At 41.8% G+C, this 22,823-nt stretch overlaps 1 protein-coding gene across 1 annotated transcript in view; it reads left to right on the top strand.

Annotated features, from left to right (window-relative positions):
* The window catches only part of LOC308105479 (vesicle-fusing ATPase-like), a 32,680-nt gene extending 15,062 nt beyond the window's left edge, over positions 1–17,618 (top strand). Inside the window, exons 10-21 of the mRNA XM_080456220.1 lie at positions 1,717–1,882; positions 2,101–2,175; positions 2,406–2,593; positions 4,454–4,549; positions 5,447–5,603; positions 6,214–6,347; positions 8,302–8,368; positions 9,809–9,888; positions 11,130–11,264; positions 11,627–11,740; positions 14,165–14,220; positions 16,340–17,618. Coding sequence (XP_080312346.1) covers positions 1,717–1,882; positions 2,101–2,175; positions 2,406–2,593; positions 4,454–4,549; positions 5,447–5,603; positions 6,214–6,347; positions 8,302–8,368; positions 9,809–9,888; positions 11,130–11,264; positions 11,627–11,740; positions 14,165–14,220; positions 16,340–16,370 — 1,299 coding nt within the window. The 3' untranslated portion in view covers positions 16,371–17,618. The remainder of the gene's footprint in view (positions 1–1,716; positions 1,883–2,100; positions 2,176–2,405; positions 2,594–4,453; positions 4,550–5,446; positions 5,604–6,213; positions 6,348–8,301; positions 8,369–9,808; positions 9,889–11,129; positions 11,265–11,626; positions 11,741–14,164; positions 14,221–16,339) is intronic.
* Positions 17,619–22,823: the final 5,205 nt, after the last annotated feature.

Raw genomic sequence — 22,823 nt, 5'->3', positions numbered from 1 at the left:
TAGATCAGCTATTTTCGGTGCGAGACAAAATGAATGCGCAAACTCGTCGCAAGCGTCCCACCATCCAAACCCGACCATCACTGTCTCACCTCACCTCCCCCTCTTGTCCACACACACACACACACACACACACACACACACACACACACACACACACACACACACACACACACACACACACACACACACACACACACACACACACACACACACATCCAGCAAGTAATAAGGCCAGGTCCACAGCTGTTTTAAATGCTAGCTCTACAGACTGACAGGGCCATAGATGGACAGATAACTTCCCACCTCTCTCAATCTTCCATCTGTCTTTCCACTCCTGAGGGTGGCACAGTGTTCTAGAGCATGGGACCCTCAAATAGCGATAGCCCCTGGCTCGATAAGCTGTGAGCTTGTAGATCTGCTATAAATAAATATTTGTTAATGCTGGAAGATCTTTGAACATTTTCGACAATAATGTCCAAAATAGGGAAACTGGCACCCTAATGGGTAACGATTTACTTAAAGGTCGGGTCTATAATGCATTATTATCACATTATAATGCACTTATAAGGCATTATAACACTCGTTATAAATGTTTATAATCATGTATGTTTATGATGTATTATAAGTGTTGGAAATAATGCATTATACGTTAAGTGGAACAGCACATTATAACTACCTTAACTTAGTCAGTTATAAAGTGTCTTTGTTGGAAGTTGTTATGCATAATTATAAGCATTTATAACGAGTTATGAAGCATTATAAGTGCATTATAATGCATTATGACCAGCACTTATACATTATATTATTATAAGTAATAATACTTCATAAACCTTGTTATAAGGTGTTATGCATAATTATAAGCATTTATAACGAGTGTTATGAAGCATTATAAGTGCATTATAATGCATTATAAGTGCGGTTATAACGCATTATAGACCCGACCTTTAAGTAAAGTGTTACCCAATAAGGTTATGATTAGAATTTTAATTGGACAAAAAATAATAAATAAATACATACAAGTTGTGTTACTCATTCCCCTTCTCCACGGACAGCCGTGGCCTCTCCCGCTATGCCAAGACTGGGTCTCTCAGGCACGCAGGGAGATATTTCATTTTCATCCGGAATGCCTGGCGCGGTGTGATTGGCCTCTGAATGCAGTGGGGCTTCCCCACGATGGGATTGCCGCTGTTCAGTGTGCCAGGGCCCCATCGACCAGGACCCTTTCTGACTGTAAGTGGCGTGAAGCGCAGAAGAGGTGTGCTTATTTTGAATGACGAGATATCAGGATAAGGATAATTCCTTTTAACAGGACGTTCATGAAAGTCCTTGCGGGCTTGTTTCCAATGAGGGCCTGTGAGCAATTAGGGGTTAAGAGTCTTGCTCAGGGACAAATTTCATTTCATCGACACATATGCTGGCCTGGCCTGGGATCGTACCTGGGGTAACCAGGGCCTCTGGCTCCCTAGGCGGGCTCACTAACCACTCAGCTATGGCCGCCCCTTAAATCATATCATACACCAGGGTGGGCCTTATATAATAAGTGGGTGAGCGGGGCACCCATGTGTCATGACGCGCGATATAGTGCTTCTGAGGATAATATAGGGAGCGTTTCCCATAGTGAGACACCTCACTCATATTATCAGAGAACCAGGGTTACAAAGGAAAAGTCTTAATTATGTCTTTTGTTGATTTCCATCATTTTCTTGTGTGCCGTAGCTGGGCTCCAACAGCGGCCTTCACATCATCATCTTTGATGAGATTGACGCCATCTGCAAGCAGCGTGGCAGTATGGCCGGCAGTACGGGGGTCCATGACACTGTGGTCAACCAGCTACTCTCCAAGATAGATGGAGTGGAGCAGCTCAACAACATCCTGGTCATTGGTAATTAATTATACATACTGTATACTGTATACTGTGTGTGTGCGTGTGTGTATATAGTGTTCAATTTAACCATTTGAAAATGAATGTAGAAAATATTGGAGTCAGTAGTATCTGAGTTTGGGGAAAGCAGCTATCATACCTGATGATTTATCTGAACAGTTTTTCACTTTCCTCTCCTCTCTCCACCCCTCTATCATTCTCCTTGTGTGTCTCCTCAGGAATGACTAACAGACCTGACCTGATTGACGAGGCGCTACTGAGACCTGGTCGATTGGAGGTGAAGATGGAGATAGGTAAGAAGCTGAGGGACGAGACGGTATAGAGGGACATATTGCAGGGTCCAAATGCAAAATGTGGCTTGTCTAGGCAGAGTGAAATACATTGTTATATTGCAGTCAGTATAATTTCCTCTTCCCTCCCTAGAACTCCTTCTAGGTCATCTTGTGCAAAGAAAACAACACGACCACCACCACTACTTTGACACAAACATTGTAACACACTTTCCTTTAACACTTCCTCCCAGGCCTGCCAGATGAGAAGGGTCGCCTCCAGATCCTCAACATCCACACAACCAAGATGCGCGCGCACAACCTGCTGGCGGGCGACGTGAACATCGAGGAGCTGGCCACGGAGACCAAGAACTTCAGCGGCGCTGAGCTGGAGGGCCTGGTCAGGGCTGCCCAGTCCACGGCCATGAATAGACACATCAAGGTCAGACTCTAAAATGAAAGATTCACATTGATCCACCTGCCAGGAGCAACTGTACACAGAATTTAGTTAACACTTGATGACTTTACTGTGTAGGCTTTTGTTACTGGTGGGGACTTCAGGTTGAGGCTCCCCCTCCTGTTATACACAAAACTGTATAGAGTGCTTTTTTTTTTTGTTCAAGGTTTTTATTTATTTTATATTTTCACATACAGGTCTATAACAAAAGGCATACAAAAACAGTGAATGTATGTTACCCCTCCCACCCCACCCAAAGTTCCCGCTCCGAAAGAGCCACAACCCTGGTATCTCATTGTACCATTAACACAAAGGACAATACAAACAAATAAGACACAATTGCAATGAAAAATGAAAATACGTCAAAAAATTAAAAATAAATAAAGTATACACAGTAGAATATATATATTATTGTATAGGGTGCATTTTAACCAATCTGGGAACCCATTCCCCTTTGTTTTTGCCTCTGGGGTGCGCATCCGTCTATGATAGAGAGTCCAGGTGCGTGTGTGTGTCCATTTAAGTGATTTATCAGGTGTGCAGGTTAAAATCCACAGAGGCAGTGGGGAGGTGGTCATTTCTTAAGCGTTCTTCTGACCACACACACACACACACACACACACACACACACACACACACACACACTCCTACACGCAAGCGAAGGGCCCATATTAGAGGGTGTTGACATGTGACAGACACAGGCTTTACAGAGCGTTCCTTCTCTCTCCTCTGGTCCTTTCTGTCACATTGACATTCTGTTGAATGGAGGAGTTCAAAGAGTTCATCTACTGACGGACTATTACTCATTCAGTTGGGCCAGATTTTAAAACCAGAAAATGTAGATGTAGATATTTTAGGTATAGATAGAAGTAAAACAAGACGTCTAATAACAGTTTGGCTTTCATGTGGATCTCACACTTCATGTGGCCTGTTTATGACGTATCTGTGACATATGACTCCCTGTTTGAGCAAGGTTTCAGCCCGATCCAAGCTCTATTGACTTCCATGATAAAGTGCAAGTTAAATATTTCAAAAATATAAAACGTGAAAAAGATCTGCCTACCATTGCAAATGGCAATAAGTGAATTTCATAGACTAATTTACACCTGTAAACCTGTGATGTGACAAATAAATCTGACTGTGAGTGATGTCAATTAGTGAGCAACGAGAGTTTTCATGTGTGAAAAGCGTTAATGTGTGAAAAGCTCAATTTACATGTGTATGTTGATTCAGGATAGCTCCACACGGAGATGGACAGGAACGCCCACAAACGTCACATACGATTTTAGTGTGGGACTAAAGGTTGTATCTGCCTATCAAAGAGCTACAATGCTATTTTCTTTACGTTTTTTTACGTTCTGCACAATGAATACGATGATTTTATGAATGATAGAAACACTGCCAGTCAATTAAAATCCATTAGAAGGACAGGTCTCACTCCCCCTTTGGAAGGTTTTTAGTCTAGTAGTTTTCTTATTAAAGGAGATGATTATGAATAGTTAACGCTAGCTGTAGGCTAGCTGTCATTACGTCCTCAGGTACAACTATCTCGCCTCCTTATGATTCATAATCGGAGTCAGATTATCCATATATCTTATTGCATGTGTCTTTCATGCATTTATTTTAATCTTAAAAACAATTCTTTGTTCTTTGTTGAGTGTGAAACAAGGAATCAAAAAGACTTGACACAATTCAAATGTTAAAATAGCCTCAAGCTTGCTGGGCCACTCTTGAGGTTTCTTCTGGGCCGGATGTGGCCCGTGGGCTGCCAGTTGAAGAGGCCCGAGGCCCGGTCTACAGCAATGTCTTCAGTAGCTCATTCTATACCTGTGTGTGTTTTTTTAGGCAACTACCACAGTGGAGGTGGACATGGAGAAGGCAGAGAAGCTGCAAGTGGATAGAAACGACTTCCTGGCTTCACTGAACAACGACATCAAACCTGTAAGTTATCTCTCTGTCTGTCTTTCTGTGTGTGTGTGTGTGTTCTATTGTTGTATTGTTTATTGGATCTTGTTTAGTCGATACACTTATTTGTTTTAGCTCATGCTCATTTGATTTAGCTATTTTGTCTCATCTGTTTAAGGAAATAGGTAGCTGATATATTGCACTTTTACCTTAGCGCTAGGTATACTCTTGGTTGCTTGTTTTTGCAGAAAATGCACTAAAGACTTCTGGTGATTAGTAGTTTTCGTTCCCTACCTATGTTGAATACACTTATTGTAAGTCGCTTTGGATAAAAGCGTCTGCTAAAGCGTCTGCTAAATGACTGTAATGTAATGTAATGTAATGTGTGTGTGTGTGTGTGTGTGTGTGTGTGTGTGTACTGTACCGGTATATATACTGTATACTGTATATATACAGGTATATATAATATGCATGCAGTAATTGTAAGTGTTGGATGTGCACGCGAATTGTATTCAATTCGTCAATCAAGTGGCTTACCAAAACATAAATTTATTATTCCACACTAGGGTTGAAATTTTCTTTTAATAATTTAAAACATTCAATACCTTTTGGGCCTTTATCTAATGCACTGTTTCTCAACGCCAGGTCAGAAGACCAAAAGGAATCCAAATGTACCCTTTTGGGTCAGTAACTCTTAGAGTGTACATTGGTACGGTTGACCGTACAATTGGAACCGTAGAGGTCCATTTGGTTCCAATTGTACGGTTGCCAACCATACAAATATGCACTCTCAGTTAAATGAGGATTTTACAGTGCAGATTGGGGTCCGAGTGATACACATTTTTATTGTATCAAATATTATATATAAAATTGGTGGTCCTAGAAATGAAAAGGGTTGAGAATCGCTGATCTATGTAATGTATGTGGCTCCAGGCATTCGGTACGAACCAGGAGGATTATGCCAGTTACATCATGAACGGAATCATCCGATGGGGAGACCCAGTGTCTGCAGTGCTGGACGACGGAGTGCTGCTGGTGCAGCAGACCAAGAACAGCGACCGCACACCACTGGTCTCAGTACTGCTGGAGGGTAGGGAACACACACACACACACACACACACACACACACACACACACACACACACACACACACACACACCCACACCCACACCCACACCCACACACACACATGTTTGTATTGCTATACCTGTGAGGACATAGCAATTTTAGGATGGCATTGAAAAATGCTGAAAATAGTCAAAACATTGACATGCAGTTGCGGTGGAGGACGATGTACCCGTAACCCACAGCTTGGACAATCAAAATGTTTATGTATTCTGTTTGTGGTGTATCTTGGTGTTATGTACATTGTGTGAGTGTCTTATAAGCCCGTGCGGGCTGGGCATCTCGTGGTGCAGGACACTATAATACAAATCTATCTATCTATCTATCTACATGCAGAACAGTCAAATCAATAAATACAAACAAAATGTCCAACATACTAGACACCTAAAAAAAGCAAAAAACAACATGGGGTGCTGTAAATAGAACCTCAACTAATTGATGATTATAATTAGGTACAGCTGCTATTCAACCATTTCTTCATATTCCATAAACCCTATCACAAAAATCACTTTCAGCGATTACAGTCATCAATTTGACCACTGTGGAATTACATGTGTCCCTTGTATTTCTACCAGGTCCTCCTAACAGTGGGAAGACGGCCCTGGCCGCCAAGATCTCTGAAGACTCGGAGTTCCCTTACATCAAGTTCTGCTCTCCAGACAAGATGATAGGACACTCGGAGATCGCCAAATGTCAGGCCATCAAAAAGGTGATGACCAGGCGCCTGCTGATGGTTCTGTGGTTAAAACCTGGACCTCCAATCCTCACATTTACTTACCCACATTGTAAAATCCTCTCTTAACACATTGGGTGCCAAAACCGTATATATACGGTTTTGGCCATACTAACGTTGAGTGCCAAAATACAGTATACGTTTTTTTTTTCCTTCACAGCAACAGGAGATATCACTCCTACAAGATTTAGACTCCAATCCACCTCCTGGTTAACTTATGACTTCAAAAACCTGTATCTCGGCTCCTGTGTACTTTTTTTTTTTACAATGTTAATTTAACTATTTTCAACTGGCTGCAACTATGGAACGGATTACCGAATGTTTTTAATTTTTTTCCCCCGATTGTACGAGACCTGTATGTGTGTAATGAGGGGATCACCGTGAGGACGGTGATCACTGAAAATATTTTGTGACTACTTGAAAAAGGTTCAAAAATTGTTAAAAATCCTGGCACTCAAAGTATAATATTTTAATAAACCTCTGGCACCCAATGTGTTAATTGAAATGAGGCTGTAAAAGTTATAACACTGAGGATTTACTATCACTCTTTATTGTGTTGTTTCAGCTGTTTTTGGTAACAGATGTATATTTCTGATGCAGTCTGGGACTTCCAAAAGGAGTGTTGGAGCAATCATGGAGCAATGTACCACTAGTTAAAGGGATAGTTCACCCAAAAATCGATTAGTCACCCCATGGAGATTTTTGAGTTTTTGTCTCATTCCTAAGCCAATAATTTGCTGACCAGGAGACGGTATGCTGCGGTTCCGGTAGGAGACACAAAGGAGACTCTTTGTGTCTCCTACCGGAACTGCTGCCGGTCATCAAATGATTGGCTTAGGAATGCGCCAGAAACTAAAGAATATCCATGAATTCAAGTCTCCATGGAGTGACTAATCGATAGAGCAAAAGTCATTTTGGGGGTGAACTATCCCTTTTTAAAGTGGTTATTCATTTGTTTGTCTATTTATTAGCTGCAATTAAAGGAGTAGTTCATACAAAAGAATATTTTTTTATTAATTACACACCCCATGAAGCCTTGAAATCATGGAGATTATTCAGTTTTGGTCACATTCCTGAGCCAATAATTTGATGACCGGATGGCTGGTCAGTAGGAGACTCAATTGAGTCTCCGCTCGTCATCAAATTGGCTCAGGAATGCGACAAAAAAAAAAATCTCCATGAGTTCAAGGCTTCATGGGGTATGTAATTGATAGAAAATAAGTAATCTTTTGGGTGAACTACTCCTTTAATTACCGTGTGGTACACGAGCACTCCTGTCGGGTGATAATGATTGATATTAGATGCGGTAGATCCCTCTTTCTTGGGACTGATAAACATTTGCCTGTATTTGATTTGTTGAAATAGTAATGGCATGCATATATATTGTTTTACCTCTGGCTCCAGAAATCAATTATTTTATGCGGAAAATCCTTGATATTCCAATGCAAGTCAATGGGCAAGCTGTCAAAATCAAGGCAGTTTGTCTAACATAGGGTGGCGGAGCTTAGCAAATGGTCTATACATTTTCTGTGTGAAGTTGCATTTGGCTTATGGAAGAATTGTTTCGTCCCGATTGTTATTTCACATATTGTGACATTTATTGAAGGGACAGCAAAATATTCAGCTGTAGATTGACAGTTGCTCTGCCTTTGTTGGCCTAAGTTCTATTGAACACCCAAAATATTTCAGTTTGGTCAAGAAAAATGAAGTCTAAGAAAACCCATATATGGACATTCGGAGTGGGTCAATTTAGCAGGAAGCCTGTTTAAAGACCAAATTCCCAAACTGCTATTTAAGTGACTCCCACTTTAATCACAGAACAATGGTTTTAGTAGTTTATGATCGTGCAGATGAATGCTTACCACACACGCACATTCCCCAATGTTTTTCTCTGTCCCTGACCTGTATTTATGTCTCCTGTCCGTGACAGATATTTGAAGATGCCTATAAGTCCCAGCTGAGCTGCGTTGTGGTGGATGACATTGAGCGATTGTTGGGTAAGGCCCTTGTTTTTTGTGGTACGCAGCTGCGGGAATATGACCAAGGAGAGGAGAGGGCTCCATCTTTATAGAAACTACCATCATATTATTTTGCGCTAAGGGTGCTTCATATCCATGTCAGTTATAAACACCTGTGGGTAAAGCATAGAAACGAGAAAATGTGCACTTAATACTTAATACTCAATGTGCCTGATTCACTAAGCTGTTCGTAAATAGTGCCTAAATAAAGTGACTAAAGGGGTGCGTATTTTCGATAAGCGCAATCTCAACAAATGTTTGCCTGACAGTCACAAGCGCGCTCCCGTGTAGATCATCCAGGCCCCATTTAACACCATAAAAGGCAACCGGGAACTCCAACGTCAGACCATAAACGTCATCACGCTTCAAAATAGATAGATCTACAAACTTACAACGCGGCGGGACACACCGCATGACAACTTGTAGATCAGCACAAGCGAACGTTAATAATGTAATAGCCAACTCTCACGTGTAATGAGAACAAGAAGTTTGTTTTCAAAGTTTAACCTCACGACCAAAGGCTAATACAACTTGGAATGGATATTAAATAAGCCCTTTCTACTGAACAATTGCTCACTCACCTTTGCCGAGGTAAATGGAATCCGCCAATATCCGATAATTGTTTATCAGAGCTTTATTGATTACTGAGGGGAATCTATCCTTTGGACGAACCCTCCACTGTCCTACTCCTACATCGTAAATGGAAATGGAGTAATGGACACAGCTAGATTTCATCCATACTGTATCCTCATCAAGGTAAGACTGCGTTCATGTGATAGTCAATACTATAAATTAATTGGAGTTGGCATGAAAGTCCAATAGGGAAACTGTGGCCAAACTTGCAAAAACGGCAAACACGCCTAATAATTCAGCTGTAAATGCTCAACTGAAAAGAAATCAAAATCTTTGCATCATGTCTATAATATGCATTCCAAGCAATAGATCGTTGACATCTTTTTTCTTTCTTTTTTATATGTGTTGACAAATGTTGGGCACATAAATATTTTATTTGAGGTTTGGCACTATTGTAATTGATTTTGCATGAAGAATAAGGCATTCTAATGACATACGCAAGCTTTGGTCCCATAAGTCATGCCTCCGAGCAGATGTGAGAAAGAGCGGCCCTCCTGCAAAACTCACTGACCTTTTAATTTTTTTTAGTGAATCAGACTACTAACGTGGGAAGTTGCGTAAATTCCTTTACATTCAAAATATGGGTGTAAACAGCTTAGAGAATCGGGCCCAATGTAGATGTCAACAAGGAAGCAAGCAGTGCTGATCACGGATTTAGAATTATCATTCACCGATGGGTAAACAGTCTGACTGTACTGAGCCGTACTGTCAACAAACATGTTAATGCAGCATTCAATCAATCAAAAAATTCCTCAAATGTTCAACATCTTTGTATTGTATTTTCAGACTACGTGCCGATCGGCCCTCGTTTCTCCAACCTGGTCCTGCAAGCCCTGCTGGTTCTGCTGAAGAAACCTCCTCCAAAGGTGAATCCGGCAGATGATCATTTATATCTCCTTCGTGTCTGCTGTGCTCACTGTAACGTTGCTGTTCAGGCGGAGGCAGAAAGAGGGCAGCAGACCTCCCTGATCTCCACAGCACAGCCTATTCCCAGGAGCTGTAAGGGGCTCTTTGGCTGCTGGCTGGCATGTGTGTGTGACTGTGTGTGTGAGTGTACGCTTATTAGCGAGTGTTTTGGTGTAGGCCCGTTGTGCTCCGACTTGAATGGTGGTGGTGGAGAGACCCATTTCTCGTGTGTGTGTGTGTGTGTGTGTGTGTGTGTGTGTGTGTGTGTGTGTGTGTGTGTGTGTGTGTGTGTGTGTGTGTGTGTGTGTGTGTGTGTGTGTGTGTGTGTGTGTGTGTGTGTGTGTGTGTGTGTGTGTGTGTGTGTGTGTGTGTGTGTGTGTGTGTGTGTGTGTGTGTGCGAGAGTCTGTTTTTAACCCCGTTCTGTTGTCACCAGGGTTTTGTGAATGAGAGCATAGCCCACTATATGGCTGTACGTGCATGAGAAGTGGCGCGGGGCCTGTTGTTGTACTGTGTGTGTGGGGTGGGGGGGGGGGGGGGGGGGGTGTTGAATGCCTGGCTGCAGTGCTCCTCTGAGGTTGTAAAGCGCTGGACCCAGCAGGGTGCCCGGGGCCGGGGGAGGCCAGGGGGACCAGCAGGAGAATGGGCTCTGTGAGAGAGCCGGGACCTGGCAGCACCACCGCCTGTGTGGCACCTCATCTGCATGCAGCAGCACAACCCCCCGCGCCATGGGGGGGCAGCCGGACGCCATAATCCCCCTCACTCCTCTCTGCCTCTTCTCTGCCTCTTCTCTGCCTCTTCCCTTCTCTTCTCTCCTGGCAACTTTTCCTGTAAGGACTGCAACCGTTGCTCCAAGAACTCACCCAGTGTCTCTTAAAATTCAGTGTCAAGATAATTCTTATTATTCCTTCCACATTGTTGACTGTTTCAACTCTCTCTCTCGCTCTCGCTTTCTCTCTCTCCCCCCCCCTCTCTCTCTCTCTCTCTGTTGCTGTCAGTCTGTGTTATTCTGAAGTCTGAGTTCATTAAATAAAGGCCCTTATACAACATGGTACATTGGTGAATGGTGGGAAGGAACCCGTATTGAATGACACGTGGTTCCAACTTTCCAACTTGACCAGTCACAGCCACAGGTAAAACACAACAACGTTGAGTCATCACATATTTAACCTGTCTGTGTGTGTGTGTGTATGTTTCCTCCAGGGTCGTAAGCTGCTTATCATTGGTACCACCAGTCGTAAGGACGTCCTGCAGGAGATGGAGATGCTGGATGCCTTCAGCACCACCATCCACATTCCCAACATCTCCAGAGGAGAGCAGCTGGTAGAAGCCCTGGAGGTGAGGTGAAACACACACACACACACACTGTCACATACACATGGACACTGGGATAGGTAGGTAGGTGCGGGAAATCTGACAGACGGATCGACAAGCGGGCGCACTCCTGATAAACTGACGCATTGTAGATCGCCTGCCGTTTACTCGCGGATTGATTGTGTGTCTGTGTACCGCGCAGATCCAAGCGAGAACGCAGGCGTTGTCACCCCCCGTCTGAAAAGTCCTGAAGTTCTCTCTCTCTCTCTCTCTCTCTTTCTCTCATAGATTATGCAGCCACACACCATGCATAAACCAGGCATTATTTGGCTCTCACTAACATTTTGCTAACATGTTCCTGTCTCTTGTGTCTCTGCTCCCTACAGCTGCTGGGCAGCTTCCAAGAGAAGGAGAGGGGCTGCATTGCCAAGGCTGTCAAGGGCCAGCGGCTGTGGATTGGAATTAAGAAGCTTCTCATGCTCATTGAAATGGCTGTACAGGTAAAAGAGAGAGAGAGAGAGAGAGCGAAAGACACACACATGGTGTTACACAGTAAAATCCGGAGTTGTTAATTCAACTCTGAGAGTATAAATATGGTCTCGTTCACTGTCAGAGTTGAATTAACATTCCAGAATTGGCTGTGTAGTGAAGTGACAGTCGAGCCAACTTGTTGGGTGTTGTAGATAGGCTGTGCACCCAGCAGTTGGCAGCAATGTGAGGCCCAAGGACAATAATCTATTCAAGTGCTTGTTCATGGTGTAAGGGGTTAAGACCCTTATCTCTGCAGCCATATGTGGCCTTTACTTGACCTAGGATTGAATGCTGTAGCAGTCTTCTTATATACTGTTATGTCTCCCTCCCAGCTTTCCTGCTTTCTGTGTAGAAAAAAAAGATTCAAAATGTTTTCCTGCACATAGGTTGTTCCCATGTGATTCAAACAACAAAACGCTGAGATAAAGAAATGTTCACAACATGCATGGTCTTATTCAGAACATCTGGAAAACCTGGCAGTAGGAAAACAAAGAAATCTGTTTGTGAGATTGTGAGAGGTCGTTGGTTTAGGTGACAAAATAGAAGTGACCAATCAGAGCGGATCTCTTGTGTATGCGAAGAACTTGACTGTGTTTTCAACAAACTCTGTTAATTTTCTGACAACATCCAGTGGTTGCAATATACAAACAGTAGTTGAGGTCAAATGGAATGCATTTCAGAGAGTTTTGTTTTAGTATATAATATCCCAGCTGAAATATATCTCAATATATGTTTTGCTAAACATGTGTAACAGATTTTTTGTTTTGTTTTTTTGTATTGTGCTGAAGCCAAACAACCTGCATTCACAAAGATCCGTACACACCCATGAAATGTATTCGAGCTACTATAGTATCTGAGGTCTGACAGTCAGCCAACCAGCCAGCCTGCCCTTCCTCTTTCTAGACATCTGGTCCAGCATTCTCGCCAGTCAACAGATTCTAACTCAGTCACAACAAACTGTCATCAATTAGCTGGAATGAAAAACAGTGTGGCTTTCGCCATGATTTGTGGAGTGGATCGGGGTCCAATACATTCATAGCTCAGAAAAACCATTATCGCCACAGCTCCCCCACCCCCAAGCTGTAAAGAGCAGGGATGTTACTCATGAGAACAGCCTTCCCATGAACCGTTAATGTTTTTACACTATAGTTCAGCTCAATATACTTTAATTGCCTCAAGATTGCTACAGTATGACGGCAGACAGATATGGTTGGTGTCAAAAGGTAAAGCAAAGCCGTTGCTATGATAGAATCAGGATCAAAGCTGTGTGACTGCCACTGCTCTCCAGCATCTTTGCAGAGACACTTTCTGTATTAATCTGTGTACTGTAGATGGCATGTATACATTTTAGAACCTGACATTCATGGCCAAACACAACAACATCTAGTTGACCGGATTGGGCTGTTTTTGCTCACTTAATCGCTGGGGTTTTGGTCGTGGTCGGATCCAAAAATATGTTTAGAGATACTGTGGTTGGCGATTTATCATTCACAGATTATATAAAATTTGGGCTTCAGCTTTGGGAGCTCATGAGAAGGTATTCCCCTTTGACCAGTTAACAGGTTTCAACTTTCACGGTTTGGGTCAAATGGACCAGGGTCAAACATCTACATATGATCGTCCAAAGATGCCTTGGTTCCCGTCGCTGTGACTGTAAACTTTGAAATACTCACTGATGACAGGGGACAGCACAAATGCAGCCACAGCAGAAAGAGCTGAGCGCCGTGCGTCTCGGTCTGGTGGTGGCTGGCTGGTGTTAATCTCGCAGCGCTGTGTAACTGTGGCGTGTTGATGATGTGTACGGCCTGTTTGTTGAGGCTGCATGATATGTAATTGCTGTGGTATGCGCTAATGCAGCCGTGTTCATCACCCACGCCCCCCCCCCCACCCCCCTGTCGTCAGCCTCAAGAAGTATGAACCAAGTGTCTGCCGAGACATGCTGCACGCCAGCCGCTCAGCACTGACTACACACACACACACACACACACACACACACACACACACACACACACACACACACACACACACACACACACACACACACACACACACCTCCCTCTCTCTCTCTCTCTTCACACTCCTTGTTTTATCTTTTTTCCTCTCATTCCGACGGTTCTTGACTGCTCTCATGTCTTAACTCCAGCGGCCACAGGCGATTCCCGACATAAGTTATTGCATAGGCTGCCATTAATTTCACTTCCCTTCTCCTCCTCCTTAAGCACTCCCCCCCCTCCCCCCTCTCCCCTTGTCTTCAGACTGATGTGTGAACTCCGAGAACCCGGAACGCCACAACGTCAAATTACTGAGATAGTTTCTACTTCCTCTGTTTCTGTCCTGTGAACATCCGTGTTTCTGTTGTATAAAAACAACTGCTATGTCTTTTTGTCTTTCAGATGGATGCTGAATATAGAGTTAGCAAGTTCCTAAGCTTGTTGACAACTGAAGGAGGGTAAGTACCCTACTTTCCTTGATATATGGTCATCGGTGGAGCTCGTACCTCCATGCATTATTAAATCCACTCGCCTTCAAGTGCTTGGCTTCAATGTGGAACCAGCGCAGATAACAACAAGAATTACACATATTTATGTGAACTACTCCCGCTACTCTGGGACCACGCAAGACGAGAACGATGCAAGTTGAGAATGCATTACCCACCCCCGGTTATGCAATATCCGTTGCACCTGTTGTCAGAGTACTTGCTGTACCCGTGGTTAGAGTACCCAGTGCGGTACCTGTTACCACAGATATAAACGGTCACCGGCCTACTCAGGGACGATGCAAGTTGGGAATTCCCGCCCCACCTGTTTATGTATGCAAACCCTCAAGAAGTTCTTGTTGTCAGGGTATCCGTTGTACCCGTTCTCAGAGGTACCCAGTGCGGTACCCACTGCTATGACCTAGGGCTGTCACGATTACAAATTTAAGTTGACGATTAATTCTCACTCAAATAATTGCGATTAACGATTTAATTGTGTGTTTGGCATTAAACATTGGAACATATGAATACAATTTAAATTTCTGTTCAGAAGCAGATATGAGCAGATATGACAAATAATACATGGAAATGATTTACATATTTAATACTTTTATACATGTAAAAATATCAGAAATAGCTGATCTATAAGCTTACAGCGCGTCACGAAGTGCTATGCTATTTTTAATATTTGAAAATGTGTGAAAATTCTTCAAAATGGAAACGATTTTGACGATTTATGCAAAAATAATTGCGATTATTTCATAATTGCGATTACATGATTACGTAATAATTGTGACGGGCCTACTATGACCAAGTGATTAAATATGCAGATGCATCAGATCCCTGATGATGTCAGAAACTGCTCGACGGCTTATTGATGACGTACATGGGCTTCTGTGAATGGAATAGTTATGGGCTGGAATGTTGTCTTTGTCGGCCATGAGGGAATTCACCCTCACATTTGAGGCAAATGGTCATCAAAACAGTATTTACTTTGACCTTCAATTAAGTACATTTAATATCAGATAATTACTTAGCTACAGGTAATATCAGAAGTCTGTTACTCAAGTGGTATTCTAATGCAGGGTTTCTCAAAGTGGGTTTCTCAAAGTGGGTGCTGCGGTGCCAGTCCAAGGGTGCCGTAGAATACTTTGATAATATACAATTGTTTTATATTAAAAAACTTTTAAAACGTTTGAGAAACAATGTTCTAATGGGTGACTTTGACTTCCACCAGAGTCATTTTCTAATAATAATAATAATTGTTTCTTAAGTTGTTGTTGGGGTATTTGCTTGTCATACATGGAATTTGTCCTCTACATTTACCCATCCTAACTATTGGGAGCAGTGGCTGCCATTTATACACCTGGGGAGCAGTTATGCCTGATTTACACTTGGTTGCGCATTGTGTCTCGCACCGGAAATATCGGATCTACAAGCTGTAGAGCTGCCCACATTATCCAACCTTGGGCATGGCTGCATCAGCCCTCGCCTAGTCTATCTCACTCAACAGTCCATCAGAAGAGTTAAAAATACATCGGAAATAAAGCAAGATGTCCCACCTCACCCCGAATTCCGTTTTGCCTTTGCAGTCGCGTAAATAGGTCCTATAGAAGCCTTCAAACCAAATGACTCAATGCCTATATAGCTTTTCTGCTTAGCAGAAATGGAAATAAAAATATATATATTTGAAAGAACGGAAATGACAAACGGATAGTAGCTTTCTGTATTAACTTTTGCGAGGCGGAGCTATGGACTCTGTAGCAATCGAAGATTCTGGTGTGAGAGACCAGCCCTTGCCTAATGGGCTTTGGTTGATATGCCTGCCCTCTGTTGGATAAGCTTGGTCAGTGACTAATGCCAGGGCTCGGTAGTTCGAAACTTCTAAAGAACTTGTTTTGTTTTGACGATTTTGATAATCCAGATTAAAGCTTAATCTGATCCAATTGGATATCAAAGTGATTTTTGTTTTGAACTACCCAAAATGCAAATCTGATCCAATTGGATAGAGATTAAACGTTTTGGACGATAATCTACTGTAATGTACATCATATACAGTACAGTATATATTTTTTCTCATTGTTTCCCTCAGGCTGGGTTCTGATAAGCTTTTGGGGATCTAGACAGACGATGGAGCCGTATTGTAAAGCAGAGGCAGCCTCGGTGCTTGCCTGCTACCCACCCCCCAAACACAACTTTAACTTGCTCGGCCTGCAACCGCAACCGTGCATTCCAGGATCGGACAATTCAGCCACCAAAGGACTCACAATTAGAAGATGGTCATTATTGGACATGTTGGACAACCAGCAAGCAGGCACTATCTTATCTCCCAAAAGAGTTGATTATCTGCAATCGCATAAAAATAACAGTCATGAGAACAGACTGCCCACTGTCTCTTGAAAAACTTTCAAGACACCTCACAGAGAAAACGGTCTTGCTCAGCAAAACCCGAGAGAATGGCGCTATAGAACTAGCACGTGGCGTTATCCTAGAAAGAGGTCAGCTATTACAGGTGCTTTCTGGCGGCCGCGTGTCTCCTTCGCATTCCCGTCTCTTCCCACTTTGACTTGTCTTCTCACCTCAGTTGCCAAGGTGCGGATGCCTGTGAGTGGCTGGAAAGAGAGATCTCTCTTATTTACCCTACCATCCCTGAGTCTGCTCTCTGTACCGCATGTGTCTGTGACCAACTATACTACTTCTACAACACTATGTGGACTGGACACACTAACATCAGGAGTGTTAGTTTAACTCTGAGAGTGTAAAAACGGATTAGTACAGGTTATTTTCTTACACTGTCAAAGTTACATGAACACTCCAGATGTGTACTTTTTTATGATGTGTACTATACAGTATATTGAGAGAACTAAGCACTGTTTCTGGTCTCAGTGTATATTGAATTTTATTTTTTATGTTTTTGCAGGTTTGTAATGTACATGTGCCGTTCTGAGCACTCCCCCATGTTTTTTTAATGTATAAAAGCAGAATAGGGTGGAGTACAACATGCACGCATGCTGTTATATTTGATGATATTTGTGTGCACTTGGTCTCAATAATCATTCCAAGACTCTTACACATCCACCCACGGTTGGTCTTATTACCTAGGTGTGCTGTGCCAGTGAGATTTTCTTTATTGCTAAATTAATAATACTAATGAGAATGCAAATTGTAGTATATTTACTACTTATTTAAAATAAGTGTTCACTCGTTTTCTTTTGTTAGAAGGGAATCCACCTCACACAATGTTACTGTTGGTTTCTGTGAAGGATATCTGGACTGGAGTTGTCTTTTGTGCCTTGGCATGCTGTTGAAAACTGTACTGTAAAATATTATAATAATAAAGAAGAAAACTTTGTACTGTGTATTTTGAAGAATGATGGATAATTGTTAATAATTAATAGTCTTACATTTGTTTTACATAATATTATAATACAAGTCAATTTAACACTTTTATGCGATTGCCAATTTTTCAATGTCATGATCTGAATTATTCTGATATTCTGAAAAAAAGTTTAGTAGTTTAAACTTATCACATAATTATAATACCTGCCTAATGTCATTTTTTAAATTAAAAGTGGTCATGTTGCTTATTAAGTAACGGTTCTATATTGATACTGCTAATTTTAAATGCCTTGGACATATAAACAGGACATAAGACGTCTAATATCGGTGGCTTCCATTTCGATCTCAGACTTCATATGGCCACGCTAGTCTATGATCCGTCATCTGTGTTGTATTAATCTCTCAAGAACGGAGCTGTTTTTCCTTTTTATTTGACGATGGGTTCCCAGATCCGTGTTGTATTGATGTATGACTCCATGTTTGGCCAAGGTTTCAGCCCAATTTGACTGCCATCCACTTCCATTATGAAATTAACTATATATAAATATTAAATTTCATATTATGCATATTATGCACAATATGGGGATGTGTGGAGGTACTTGCTGGTAGCGTGCACAAGAAATATGGCGCTGATCGGTCCAGCGGTTTGCAAAATTTGCCCGGACTCACACACACAGACTTATAGAACGACTCCTAGACCTAAAGAGCCATACCGTAAAAATACTGTATAGGCAACATAACAATAAATAATTCCCTGTATCTAAAGCCAACCCTAATCATAGTAAATATGAGCTTATAGGGGATTTGATATGGGTTTATCTTTCAATGTAAGCATATCCCTTTTACTTTGTGGTTTCATGGCAAATCCTCACAATAGTTCTGTGTTGAGCAATCTCTGTACACCGTGGGAGAAGAATGTATAACAGGCCTTTATTCAGTGTATTGCACTCATTTGTAATGTATGAGCTATACACTAGACTAGACCATTGTCATTCTCAGCTGGTTTTATACAGGGATCTGAATTGATTTGACTCTAAAGCCACCCACTTTTGGATCCTTACTTATGACAGGGTTATACTTCGTTGTATGGCAGTCACATGCTGAAAGTTGCTTATCTAGATACGCTATTTTCAGCAGTGACAAGGGACTGGAATACACAGGAATCTGGAATTGGCATATTGACTAAATTAGGGAAAAGAATGTCACTTCATTAAAAAATTTAATTACTTCTGACCCTGATAATATAAATTCTGTCCAATAGCTGTTTGTTGTACTGTATATTATTTGCTCTAGCCATTTGCCCTTTTGGTACATGGAACTATTTGCAAAATGAAAGAGACATGGATGTAGCAAGAACCCATTTTCTTCAAAGAATTGCAAGTGTATTGTTACAGTAAATGTGGACAACTAAAAATAATTGAAAGTGTTTACTGTGTTGTCTGTCTGATACTGTGGGTGTTCCCAAACGGTGTGGCTTTGGATTATCATTTCCCAATTCAATACCTTAAACAAATGTCTTTTAAACACTATAAACCAAATATATTTTGACCAATTCCAACCTCGGCATGTCATTATAGGCAAACATTTAAAATGTTTTTGCTTTATTTATTTATTTATTCCACAAATTTTCCAAAATGGCAGATCCACAAGCTCAACTTTCATATCTGTTATTTTTGATCGGAACACATGTGTGCCTTGAGATTTTGCCTATTGACGTGCCTTGTGCACTAGTTTGAAAAGAACTGATGTGCACTGTATGGATGCTGGGCATTCGTCACAACAACATCTGTTGATGGTTGTGCTCACCAGCTGATATTGAAGTGGGAATATCCCATGTGTGTCATACATGAGGTAACTATAATGCACCATAATCATCTTGAACAAAATACTAACCTCATGGGTTCTGCTTAATATTTCCAAGATGCAGACAATTATGTCTTCTAAAATATAACTGCTGTACAAGTAAAGACCTTAGAATGGCTGATTACTTCAATACTACTGCAATTTCACTTTGACTGTATGCATCTGTCCTATTAAGACTAATATGTTGCTAATGTCAAATGTTAACCACATTAACCCCTGGCATCCCTATTTTGGGAATTATAGGACTGTTTTTTGTTTTTGTGAGCTTGTAGATCAGCTATTTTCTCTATTCATCGACTTAATTGGGTTTAAATATAGAGCTAATTTGGAAGTGACCTCTTCTGCGCCTAGGGATGATGGAGACATTTTGATGAGGTTGTATGGCATGATTCTATTTATTATGCAAGGAGCACTTTTCTATCACAGTTTGGAACACCATAACTTCAGTTTAAAGAAAGGAGCTCATAAGTGTTATGTGCAACAACTATAGTATACATGAGTCTGTGAAGAGCAGGTCTCATAGATCTGCTTAACTGATGCCCCCTCCAAAAAACAAAACAAACAAAAAACAAGCCTGCAGTGATTTCAAATAAAGTACCTGTGTTTAACAAAGCAAAAGCATGAGACACTCAACATTGTTCTTCAAATATATAATCTTAGTTCAGTCATACAGATATATACATTGTATAATAAATAATATTTATAAAAACATAACATTTCAGATTATAAAATAAAAAGGGAATTATTCACTTTAAAACCTTTGTACAAAACTTTGGATATAGCAGGGGGGGGGGGCGGGTGGGGGTAGGGAAAGGAAGGCCCAAGGTAGGGAGGGCTTTTTAGTACTGTAGGTGACGGAGTTGCTAAGCTATGTCACAGAGGAGGAGAGCCTATACACTAGTGTGGGTAACTTGTAGTTTTGTTGTTGAATATAATTAATAGGAAGGAGTTGGGACTGTCGGAACATGTTGTGTGGAAACCTCTCGCTGTTTGTTCCACCATTGTGAAGAGCCAGCCTGCCATCTTATCCATCCATCAATCCATCGTTTTTTCCCCCCCTTCCTCCCTCGACCACACACACTGTCACTGTGTGTCACTGGCAGCCATCAGAAGCACACACCATTCACATCTTGCACACATAAATCGTGGCTCTCCACCAATAGGTTTCCCAACTTGCCTTCTCTTTTGTTTCTCACCAAGGTTCTCAGAAACCTAATTAAAGGGTTTGTTCGAGTTTTTAAGAAACATAATCTGGTCTACCACGAACTGGGAGTACTTTAGGACCATCCAGAAAGCACTTGTACCACTGTCACTTATTAGAAGCAGACGTTGCTGGCATTACATGCCAGTAACTTCTGCTTCTAATAAGCGACTTCTGCTATAATATGGACTGCAGCCCAGTTGCTAACACATTTTGTTAGCAACTGGGCTGCAGTCCATATTATATAATAAAAAGGTCATATTTAAGTCCTTCTATGAACTGTATTGTAAAACAACTTTGCCTCTAATAGCTCAAAAACCAAAAGATTGAAGCAAGTGTTTTGGTTATACTGAGAGGACTCCCAAGTTCATAAATCATGCTTCTTAAAAAGCCACTGGCCCTTTAAAAAGGAGTGAATTGGAACACCCTCTGGTCCCTATAGTCTCCACATGTTGTCACATGTCCCCTCTAGTCTTACTGATAACGGGAAGATCTGCTTCAGACAAGGGTCTCAGACCCAAGAAGATTCCAATGAAACGCACCACATGTTAATAATAATCTCCCAATAAACGGTACAGTAATTTGACACATCTGTCCTTAAAATTATCTTGAATATCATTTGAACCTTAACATTTGTTTGTGAATATACTCTTCGCTGATCTATTTCTTAATTTAAATACTCTTAATTTAAAACAAGATTTGCTGTCTAATACTTCAGTGTGATGCATTAGACTAGTTTTTTCATACTGGGTGGAAATTATGAGCACTTTAAGATTATGGGGTTGATCACACACAAAAAATAAATCTCCACAGTCATCACCAGACCTGCTAAGGTTTTGGAGAATTTTCCTCCCATAAACAATACCCAGATATTTACCACCTGCGATTCTGTGTTGCTAAATAGTGCATAAATACGTACAGTTGCAGGGTTGTCAGTCAAAGGGGGAATGAGCATGCTTGCTCTCGCACACGTCCCCTCCTGCATACCTCCAGTCTCGGCCCAACGTTAATATTTCAGAAATGCAGGGGCAATAAAATCAGGCTCTAGCATATAGATAAATATATCTTCCAGGCATCTCAAAGTTGACTGGTTGCTGTTCATTCAGTACAGTTGAGTGAGGAGGCGGGGTGGTAAAACCAAAGGGTTTGGGGAATGGGGGTCAAAGTCTGATTTAAGGCCTTTGCAGACAGGGTGCGATTAGTCAATCAGTTTTTACCGCATGCGAAAGGACGCACAAATCGAACATCGCCGCACGGTAAATTCGGAGCCGGTGTGCATGAGGTCATTGAGAACCATGTGTTAATTAAAAAAATTATATTGTCCGTTTTTTCCGTGCGAAAAATCGCACCCTGTCTGCAAAGGCCTTTACACTTGGTTTGCGCGTCGTGTCGTGCAAGGAAAATAGCAGATCGGCCATTTTCAGTGCTCAACACTGGCGCACAACCAACTATGAATCAGACTTCAGGGGGTCATAAGGGAGGTCTTCAATTCAGTAGTGTACAAAGACAGGGTCATGACGCTTCCAGCACTGGCCCGTGCTTTGAGTTCAGTTCAGTAGTTAGAAGTGGTGGCTTCCCGGGGCTGCCTGCCGACACGTGTTCTTCAGTATGTGTTTTTTTTTCTTCTTCCAGGGACGAGCTCTGACCCGGCGGAAGTTGAACTGTTAGTTAAAAAGGAACGTCCGCTCGAAAGCAAAATGAAAAGTCTGAAAGTCATCTATTTTTTCTTTATTTACTGCATTACTCTCACAGGTAAAAAAAAACAAAACAAAAGTGTTAGGTGCCCACAACCGTTGCACGTTTGGCATGGAGAAGGGGGAAATAAATAAAGAGAGGGAGGGCGGGGCGGGTTTCGCGGCCCCGATGCTGCAGGGAAAGATGAATCGGGGAACAACTCAAGCTTCTTGTTCTCATGGGAACAGAATCCTGCTGGTTGTCACTTTGTGGTCACACATGGTTCTGAAGGCAGATTCTGTGGAAGGTGGATTTTCATTCAAACATCACACAAGAAAATTGTTCCAGGACAGAAGTGCTATTACCCACTGATGTCTCCTCATGTATGTATGCGTAGGTGTACTGCAGAGTGGGAGTGTGTCTATATATCTGTGATGGGGAGGTATATCTATGGTGTGGGGGCAGCACTTTTAGTCCAGCAGTCTGTCTTATCAGTCTG

The sequence above is a fragment of the Gymnoscopelus braueri genome (assembly GCF_963280865.1).
Source record: "Gymnoscopelus braueri genome assembly, chromosome: 17".
NCBI lineage: Eukaryota > Metazoa > Chordata > Actinopteri > Myctophiformes > Myctophidae > Gymnoscopelus > Gymnoscopelus braueri.
This window is presented reverse-complemented; position numbering and strand designations above follow the sequence as displayed.